Raw genomic sequence first — 10,811 nt, 5'->3', positions numbered from 1 at the left:
GGGGGGGGAGTTAAGGCGAGTTGAGGGTAACCTGATACAATGGTTTGTTTCCCTAACTCATTCTCAGAGACTGCCTTTGTAAGTTTAAGAGACTCTTTGTGCACAAAACATGGGATGTTTATTTAGCAAAACATGAAGAACAGAGAAAAACATGCTTTGTTACAGTGGTAAAAATACACAAAGCTTTCAAGCTGTTTTTTTTACACCAACGCAGTTCTGAAACTGCAAAATTCCAGTTTGCAGCGGGCTGTGCCTTAGTATTGTATTAAACAGGCTATCATTAGGGATTGTGGTGACCGAGTTCATCTATTCAGCGGAGTTTGAAGTGCACAAGAAAAATAAGTGCATTGAAATGAACCATTTATGATTATGAGTAATTCCTGTTACACATAATACTTGCTTAAAATGGAAATCTCACAGGCCGTTTAGGAAAACACAGTACTACATTTTTCAAGAGCACAGAATCAGTATCACGGATATCAGAAAGATCTGTAAACTGAACATACATATTTCTGTATTTTTTCCTCCAATTATCTCCCACACCAAACAACAAGCATTCTGATGTAGCTTCCTGTGGGTTTGGAGTTCCTTTGTTTGGGTTTATTTTGTTTTAGTAATGTGTAAGGCATCACCTGTAACTAATACCTTTTCTCTTTACCCTCTATGTTCAAAATAAGCAAGCATTTAGTGGCGCAGTGTTCTGTTCAATTTTCTATTGATTTGAGCTCCTATTTCTAAAAATTGTTAGCAGAGTAGGGGCTGAGAGTTGTCTAGGGGTGCAGTTTTTCTCCCCAGTTATGAAAGTTTATGTCTTATGAAACTTTTTATGGGCTGTCAGGAACCATATTTTCTATGTGTGTTCCCACTCGCAGGTTAAGGCCATCGTTAGCAATACTTAAGAGCCGAACCATGAAGCAATTATCTAAGTGCTATTCATTTATGGGCACATTCACCATATAAAAGAAAAGAGGACTGATTGGGAGGTTCCCAAATGCATTAAACACATAAAAGTTGGGTGCTGAGGTACTGGAATCTTTGGGCATTTAATTTAACAGCAGTAGATGCTTTAAAATGCAGGCTGTTTCTACAAAATAGCTTATTCAATTCCCCTACAATATATGCTGAAGGCTAAAAACAGTTTCTTACCCTTGTATATAAGATATTTTACAATTTTCTTTTCACAGTGAAACCGCTTTTCTGTCTGTATACTCCCTTCTGAGAAAGGAAATAAAAATTGGGGTTAGTTTCCATAACATTTCATTTACATTGCCAGATTGTCTCCAGTCCAATGCAGTACACCATAAAGCAATATTTTTTGGATTAAAAGAAGAAAAGAAGACTCAATTGTCAAAACCATTTTTTTTTTTCTTATGCTATAGAAGACATCTCCGTTCTCTTAACTGATAAGCAATAAACTAACCATGTAATCATATACTGTCTGCAAAACTACTGCTTTGCAACAATATAAAGTAGTACAAAACACAGGCCGTACTGTCTGCATTTCAAAACAGTATTTGTCACCAAGAAGCATGTGCAATAACGCATTTAAACTCCCTCAGTTTTTTCTGTACATTCTCTACATATACCACAGTACTAAGAGTTCACACAACTTCTTGTCCATTGCCAGTCAAAGGCCAGAAGATTGGAAGCAAGAAGCCTAGCAGTTCATTTACACCCATCTATTTTTATTCACTTCAGCTAATAGAATGTGCATCCTGAAAAAATCAGATTCTTGGATATTTGTAGTTGTGAAACCGAGTGGTTATTTTGCTAAAAGATTATTCATCTAGAAAACTTTAATACAGTTGTCAAGTCCAAGCCTCCCCTCTGGCCATAGCAGTTCCACAAGTTGTTCTCCGAGTTCAGGCAGGAAGAGGTAAGGTAACTGTAACTTTAGGTAATATGTATGTAATATAGGTGGAAGATGACACAAGTGGAAGACATATGAAAGTTAATGCATTGGGAAAATAGAAAATAAATCCAGGGATAGGGAAGAGAAAGAATCCAGACATTCAACTTGGTCTCATTGGTACATAGATTTGTGCTTGTTCATATTGTAAAGCCTTTATGTTTGCTCCTTGTTCAGAATGGGGCACCGCTTGCAACTATTCAGGTTGAGAGTCACGATAGGGTTATGGGAAGGAAGGTACCAAATAAGGTAACAAACTGTAGAGCGCAAGTTGAGAGTCTGTTGTATTATTATTGCCTTTTTCTTTTTTTTGCAAGCCCCTTCTTGCCTTTGCTTTGCAAACAGCTCTATTTAAAAACATCACTCGAGGTACCTGGAAGCTGTGGCCGGCCTTCCTCTTCAACACACAGCCAAAGGTGTCATCATCAGCCAAGGGTTATCATACCTTCTGCTCAGATCATGCAAGTGTTCTCAAGCCCGTTTTGATAAATACAAGCTGCCTAGCCAAGACCTGTAACTAGTCCTTTTACCTTACGTTGCCTATGAGATGCTTCTATGGCATCTTTGTCAACACATCTGAGCATTTGCAGCTGCCGTCCCAGAGCAGGATGGAGTGGGCAAGGAAGAGCCAATGGACAATAACACATCCATTGATAGAGGGTTATAGAATCCATCACCTAAAGCCACACTGAAATTTTTCAGGAGAGAAAAAGAGTTCAAGAGCTTGTAGGAGTACTGAAACTGAAGAAACAGAGGTTTGCCAAGGAGCACAGACTAGCTAAATAAGGCAAGGGAACATGGGAGCCAGGAGACCATTAGAGGCAAAAGTAACAGTGACACTTCTAATAACTCTCTTGCTCTTGAGACTGAAAAATTAGAGCACACTTCATGCAGCAGCTAATGGAACAGATCACCTCTCTCAGCACCCCTTGCTTTAGACAGATTAGTCCTTCAAGCATAATTTTCCAATCTCTCTCTAGTACTGTTCTGTGGTAGAGTGTGTCCCAAAGAAAGACTTTAGGTTTTCCAAGACAAAGTAACCACATTTTCTACAATACGGGATCAGTCTCCATTGTCTTTAAAATGGTGGCTTTTTCAAAGTGGCTCTTCCTCGGTTGTATTTTGTGACCTCTCCTTCTATAGACTTGATCCCAAAAGGAAGTTTTCCATAAAAAAAAAAAAAAATCTTAGAGTTGAAAATGTACAGCTCATATATATGCAATTTGTGCAACCAGATTTTACTGTGTATATATATAGTTGTGTGTTCGCTAGTCAGTGTAGACAGAAGTAGCCAAAAAGCAACTAAAACAACAGCATTTCATTGAAAACAGGAACCAACAGACTTCGAAGTATAATGTTTTACATCAACACAGGTTTTGCAGCTTTTCAAGTTAGTTTTCATTAGGTACTTGGTATACAGTAAAACTCGGATCTACTTTTGTTTATAGTTTCATCTTTCCAGGCAGAGATTTTTAATATCCATTAGTAATCCTGAAATGAAGAGTCAGATGTATAACATATTCCCAGGTAGTAGCTTAATGTACTGTAGAAAAGTCAGTTTTGTTTTACCAAGGGCTAGAATCCACTTCAGTAACATTCCCTGAGGCAATCCACTATTTTATTGTTTTGTCCTCAAATCATTTGTATATAGTTGCTGTTCTGTTCCACACTGCTTTGTTTCTTTAAAAATAGACACTTAGAAAAAGACATCTGTTAACTTTCATTGCTAATTTCATACTTCAGCAATGATGCTTATGCTTGCTCATAACACCCTCTTCTCCTCTTCTTTTTCCCCTCCACAAATCACAAGTTAACAGATAGCAAATCTGCGTGCTTAATTTTCACAAGATAGGAATTCAGATCTTTAAATGAACGTTAATTTTTGAAGATGCAAATGTGTGAGCTGAAAAGAATGTAGTAGGCAGGTAACAGAACAGAATTAATATGCAATGAACAGTCTAAAATTTATCTTACTGAAACTGAAGTTACTCTCTCTTCAAGAGAGAGAATCTATGGTGCTAAAAAGATCAAGGGTGGGGAGAAGTGGTGGGTGTGGAGGGTAGAGAAACACAAGAGAATCATCATCCTCGGTCCACAGAAATGCACTGAGCAAGAACTCTGTGTGTCTTTACATTCTCAATGGACTAAGGAGGTTTCTCCTGACATAATTCCACCTTTAACATTTCCAAAAAGCCTGTGTATAGTCAATGCACTTAAAGCTTTAAGTTTTAGTAACTTCACTTAGACTTTGTTTATAAAACAAACACACACAAGCACACTTTCCAGAGTGCAAAATGCTTAAATACTTCAATTACAGAACCCCACATGTAGTTTTTGGAACAGTAATCCTTTTGCTCTCTGAGTCAACTTCTTCCTTGTCATCGCATCCATTGCCAGCAACGGTTGCATTAAAACTAACCAAAAAAATGCAGCAAATGCAACAGTAGATTACACTGTTTCTTCAGTTTTCCAGAGGACATTGTTCATTTGTACAAACTCATCGTTGGACTTTGATACATGCACATGTAAGCATCACAAAGCAGTCTTCGTGCACAACCTTGAATTTTTCTGGAATCCAGTGAGTGTAATTCTTCTAGAGACATCTTCAGGTATTCACCAACTTCTGGACATGGGGTAACTTGTGGAATGTTAAAGCCATTCTGACCTCCTTTTAACCATAAGGAAAGAAAGAGAAACCGATTAGGATAGCATCTACATATATTTACTCTTTATAATGTACTTTAATTATGACAGCATCACCAGCAGTTCTTGAAAATGCCTTCTAAAAAAAAAAACTAAATATGCCATTCTGGACTACTGCAGGGTAAACTTGTATGAAAAGTGTCTTGTTCAAGAAGAATTGCAACTGGTGGGTGAATATCTTGTAGTGTTACTAACAAACAAATATCCACACAAACACCACACAAAAACCCCACCAGAACGAGAACTTTGGGCTTTTGTTAACACTAGAGATTCTGTATGACTTTGGGAGAGTGACCTGAACACATATTCCACCTCAAATTTGTTAATAACATGACAACTGGTAACAGTCGATGAATTTCTAAACCATGAGTGTCTGTACCTGACTTGCAAGACTAAGGCAGGGTTTGCTCCTGGCCATTTTCCGCATAAAAATGAGCAAATTCAGAACAACGCAAGTATGGACATCCATGACACTATTTCCCAGCAGACATTTTTAGCTTATAGCACCAGCTGAAGAAAAATATTTGTGATACAAAAAAAACCTACGACCAGCAGGAGATACATCCAGGGAGTATCTCATGTGATCTACCTTCCTGAAATAAAGTGGTTCTTTACAGACTTCAGTCGTACGCATTTCAAGCACTCCGAAACAAAGCTTGATTGCCTTCTGGTTGTTGTAAGAAAGAGACTTTAATCCTGCAGCAGTTTCAACAGGAGGCGAGATTCTTCTCCCCCCACCCCTCAAATCACACTGTAACAGAGGGGTTCAAGATTTCTTCACGCAAAGAGCTGTTACGATGAGTCTGACACTTGCATCTGTTACTGTTTTTCTCAGGCTCCAGAATTGAACAGAGTCCTTATTTAAACACTATTTAATGCAGCAGTATCTAAGAGAACACTTGTTTTACTGACGTTTGTATTATTACAGGGTAACAGTTTTCCACTGATAAGTCTGAAGAGATTCAAAGGAACGGCACAGATGTTGTAATGTGTGACTATTTCTTTTATTCTAAAGACACCTACACTAAGTCATTTAAGCAAAAGCAATAAAAATATTTGCGTACTATCTGATAATTGTGTACATCCACTTAAATATAGACTGAAAGAACACATTCCTGCAGTTGATTATTTAAAATCACTTCTCTCTGCCAAACTTGCACAGCATAGAAAAATGTGTAAGGAGTCCCGCTAGAAAACTTCTGCAGTTACTTCTGTACCATCTACTTACTAAGACATCCAATCTAGTTGAAATTCAGATTATGCAAATCAGTGGCTGCTATGAAATCAATGCGCTGAGGTAAGGCTGGGTCAAGATTAGTGTCCCAGCACCAAGTACTTCAAGTTAAACGATATTAATATCCCCAAAACGTTAAGAAATAGGCACTGAAATTTAAAATAGTAATACATGTAAAAAAACTAAGAGAAAATTAGTAAGAATAAATAAAAGATCTACCATCCCGATCTGCCATGCTGTCAAAGAAAAGCCAGGCGGAGTCATCCCTCCCGTATTTAACAAAAGCTACATAGTGGCTTGTTTCTATGCAGAGAACAGCAAACAACTCCATCTTCTGGTACGGGATGCAGCCATGTCGCCAATCCCAGTCTGGCAGATCTTTAGGTAGTGACAATGGATTGAATTTATGACTCTGTCTCTTGGGATGAAGATGAACCTACAATTGAAGTGATATTTCAGACGAGAAAAAACACCACATAAGATTATTTCAGTGGCAGACAAAGACATTACTGCTGAACTGAAGATTAATGGCATTAGAGAAGGAACTGCAATAACAGTAGCAGACTAAACGTTTCTCCTATTTTTCCCCACCAGTGTAGTTCAATGTTGCCCAAAAATCTAAGGTTAGAAAGGAGGTCAGATTTAATGCAACAATTTTCTACTACGCTCAGAATTGAAAACAAGCCGTGACTATGACAGCTTCATGCAAGTTACCAAACAGCTTTCAAAACTGAACTGTTCTGTGTCATGAATTTATCAATTCACACAAAGTAGCATGTATATAAAATTAGGATTTAAAGCAGGCGACAGGAAACAGATTCCAAGCTGCCTACAATTACTACTTCTCCACTGTATTCAGTCCTGGATTTGGCAGTTGCCATGTTTTTAGTAAGAAACTGTTGATGAGTACATTGCAGAGTCAAGTGGAGTTCCTGATTTGTCACCAAAGGCTACACTTTACTTGGTGGGTGAGTTACACTAGTGCTGGTGAGAAAGTCTCACTACACTCTTAATGCCTTTCTGTCGATTATTACAGCACATACCATTTGGGTTAAACCCATGTAGAACAACAAAGACAACAACTTACTTGTGTATTGCAGGTTTTGCAGAACTGCTTGATTTTCCCAGCAGAAATATCAGTATCTTCATAACATTCTCTGCACTCATACATAGCAAGCCCTCCACATATACGGCACTGCCTAGGAGCTGCATTTTTAAAGAAGATATTAGTCTCCAAGCTGGGGAGGCTTTTTTTGGTTTGGTTGGTTGGTTTTTTTGTTGTTTTTTTGCTGGGTGTTGGTTTTTGGGGTTTTTTTTGGTTTTTTTGTTTTTTTAAGATGAGGGGTATGGAAAGGAGGGAGGATTACTACTTTAAATAGAGAAAAACACTACATTAAAAAAGCTAAAACCAGATTGCCAATAAAAGCAGGAAATGTACCACTGTATTTAACTTCTTCCCTTTGACATAACGTGGAATAAGAGAAAAAGGTTTAGAGTGGTAAGCTGCAAAATGGAAGATGATAAAAATTAAGTTTTATCAACTGCATGAACAAGTAAAAACAGCCTTTTAAATCAAGTTAGTTCTCTCTCATCATAGGGGCTAAGCTAGCTGTACCAATATGTCTGTATACACCAGAAGAAAAAAAAATAGCATAAGCTGATGGCCATGACAGTGAAAAAAAAAAAGGCCATGACAGTTTCAAAGGTTACTATTCTAATAAATTTTAGCAGTTTTATTAATTCTTATCTCAAATTTAAAACCAGGTGTCTTTTCTTAGGTAACGCAATGAAAAATTCAGCGGATAACAAATGTCAGAAGTGTAGGTCACAAAAAAAGTGATAGATTTATGGTTGAAAAATGCACCATCACTACATGCTGCAGGCTTACATATTAATCTCAGGTTCTCTTCTAGTTTGATGAACTAGTGACAAAAAGCTTAGAAACAAGCAGCACAAACTGATGAAGACTAATGAAACGTAGTCAACATTGTACACATCTGTTAACCAATCTCGGTGCTACACTTAGCTTCTAAGATTTCCTACCCGCCATATTAATGAAATGTTTTGCTGGTAATAACTCAATTTTAACAACGCTGTCTTGAAATAAGAAGTTCAGTTGTACAGATACTCAAGAATTAAATAAACATAAGCAATGAAGTTATATTCTATACATTCTTCTGAATTATAGCTTTTGACATGAGAAAAAAAAGCATTCTAGCCAGTAAACTTTCCTTTCTCCTCAGCCTGAGGATCTCTCTCACTACCTTGTTAAATATTTAATAAAAACAAAAAAACAAACAAGAAAACCCCACCAGAACTACCAGGAGTACTTACTTTCACTGTTAAGTCACTCTCAACAACTCTCTTTTATTGCACAACACAGTGTTGTATACTTACTATCTTCAAGTAAGTCTGTTATATTTAATTCCAAGGATGGAAAAATTTTGTTGAACATTTTGAAGTCTTTTCCAAACCGTGGCATCTGGATAATCAGGCAAGAGGGTGCCTAGGTAAAATGCCAGAATATAATGTAATGAGCTTGAGATAGATAATTATCTAAATTGAGAGACATCCTTCTAATGCTATAAACATATTCAAGTTATTTAAACTTGCAGCCCATTGACTTCAAAATTAACAAGATGGTAAGCAAACCAAAATTAAGTCTTTGAGAGAAACTACAGCTAAAAAAAACCCAGGAAAGTGGCATCTAAGTCATTGTCAAATGTCATAAGTCCCAGTCATGCTCAAGTATGATATTAAATATACTGGACTACGCTCTCCCATTGGGGGTGGGGGAGGGGTAGAAAAAATCTTCCCTTTGTAAAGCTTTTTACAAACAGAGGTATCTCAAAATATTTGTCCTTACGACAACTTACTGGCAGTAACTAAGAAGTTTTCTTTTAGTAATTCTTTACCTAAATCACTTTGGTCTGTTCAGCCAAAGGATACATGTCATTGAGTCAACCTTAAAATATTTTTGTAATGTAGGCAACCGGTACCGCTGACCTAGTACTCCCATTTCCAACACGTCCGCATTTTGTTTTCGCACCAAACCCTACTTTTGTCCCATTGCTGAATGGGCAACTATCTAGGTATCATCACTTCTAACAAAGCAACAGCTGTCACCAACCTCTGCAAACTTCAAGTTGCTGTTGATGAATGACCACTCTAGTAACTGCTGAATTGTTGGGACTCCAACTTTCTCATTTTTGTCCATAAAAATTTGATAGAAGTAACAGTCTTGTACTTTCTGACCTGCTGATCTAAAAACAGATTTAAAAAACAGATTCTGAAGCTCTACTGTAACAATGACTGTATTTTACTAGGAAAATAACATCTATCAGAAAGTAGTCTATACAACATCCTCTCTGCATTGAAATATATTGTGCTTTCAAAAAAAAGGCCAACAACAAAATGCCTTAGATGGTAGGCAATCAAGTATTAAGTGTGGACTGATTTCAGAAAAACTTATTTAAGAAACAAAAGCAGTATAAGTTTCAGAGTATGTTTTTAAAACATATGCCTATGCGTTACAACTACCAACTGAGAAATACTTCCTAAGTATATGCATCGAAAATTCCAACACACTAAAGCAGCTTTCATCGGAAAGACAAGTAAGAGTTTCAGTAATACAACATCAAGAGGAACAGCAATAATTCTCTTCAGTATGATATTCCCAATAAGGAGTTAAAAAAAATGACTGAGTTTAATGAAACATTTCCTTTTAATCAGGGAGATATTGACACTGCTTCCTACAGTAGAAGTCTCACATAGATGGCTAGTGTTGCTAGACTTGCTATATAGCTAACAGAGAACTCTCCAAAAGGATAAACCCGATTTAAGGGCCATTAAGGGCCAAAGTGAAAATTAAGTACTGATGTTTTCAGGTAATACTTCTGTTACCTAAACATAAATCGGAGATATTTGGGAAGAGAGCTTCAGATGAGTAATTCAGCCTACTCTGAAAGGACTTAAGAAAGGATATAGAAGACTGTGCTCACATTGAAGAAGTGGATTTTGCTATTATGGAGAAAAAGCGTATAGGAGTAACTGGCCTCCAATAGCAAAAGAAAAAAGGTAGGTAGGAGCTGTTTCATCCCGGTCTCAAAGTTCCTAGGATGAAATTCCTGGGAACTTTCATCAGATTTGCTATAAACGGTAACCTCCTCCCAACCCAGCCAGCATTTAAGACAACGTTGCCTTTTAGAGTACTCAGGTGTTGAGAGGATTCTAAGACTATGATGCCCAAAGTTATTACTATTAATTTTAAGCCTTCTTTCTAAGAAGAAAGGAGACTTTTGAGTTACTCTTAAAGAGTTAAGATACGCGCACAAAACACACCAGCTTCAGCACTAAAAGCTGAACGGTGGAACAGAAGTTCTGTTCTCCTCTGTATGGCACAGACATGACAAAAACCTCAAAGGCCAAGCTTTACAAAAGAGGGATTAAAGAAATGTGGAAGACCATGCAGAAGTGTGCAAGTGGAATAAGAGGCATCTTCCCTTGCTTTTACTTTACTCCTTTCAGCTCTGATTTCTGCCACAGCAGCACACCTGTTAACTACCGAAAACTAGAAATACATTCTCACATGAAGAGCTATTATTCTAATTATAATAACAAATACTATTATTATAATTATAGTATTGTACCCCGGGTGTTTCACCAGAATAATACATTAGCCACAGGGGTTTCTCAGCACGTTGTATTTCATACAATTGAAGGGAGGCAGTAACACCAACTGTGAGGGTCTTAAGATGGCAAGCTATTCTCTAAACACTTTTCTATATAGACCCAATACACGCTTGAAGTTAATAGTTGTTGTGGTTGTTTTTTGGTTGGATGGTTGGTTGGTTTTTAACTTAACAGTAGATTACAGACATATACCTTTGTCTAGGCAGAAGCAGGAACACAGTTCCAAATTCACGATATACCTTGATGTCTCATCCCTTCAAACTTTTTCACAAT

At 37.3% G+C, this 10,811-nt stretch overlaps 1 protein-coding gene across 2 annotated transcripts in view; it reads right to left on the bottom strand.

The window, feature by feature from the left end:
* Window positions 1-15: 15 nt before the first annotated feature.
* Window positions 16-10,811, bottom strand: part of CYLD (cylindromatosis (turban tumor syndrome)) — a 25,453-nt gene continuing 14,657 nt past the window's right edge. For both annotated transcript variants that reach the window (XM_009320781.1, XM_009320782.1), the window contains exons 13-17: window positions 8,977-9,109; window positions 8,244-8,352; window positions 6,934-7,052; window positions 6,066-6,282; window positions 16-4,577 (exon numbers count right to left, since the gene is read on the bottom strand). In XM_009320781.1, coding sequence (XP_009319056.1) covers window positions 4,393-4,577; window positions 6,066-6,282; window positions 6,934-7,052; window positions 8,244-8,352; window positions 8,977-9,109 — 763 coding nt within the window. In that variant the 3' untranslated portion in view covers window positions 16-4,392. The remainder of the gene's footprint in view (window positions 4,578-6,065; window positions 6,283-6,933; window positions 7,053-8,243; window positions 8,353-8,976; window positions 9,110-10,811) is intronic.

The sequence above is a fragment of the Pygoscelis adeliae genome, unplaced genomic scaffold, assembly GCF_000699105.1.
Source record: "Pygoscelis adeliae isolate BGI_AS28 unplaced genomic scaffold, ASM69910v1 Scaffold63, whole genome shotgun sequence".
Taxonomy (NCBI): domain Eukaryota; kingdom Metazoa; phylum Chordata; class Aves; order Sphenisciformes; family Spheniscidae; genus Pygoscelis; species Pygoscelis adeliae.
This window is presented reverse-complemented; position numbering and strand designations above follow the sequence as displayed.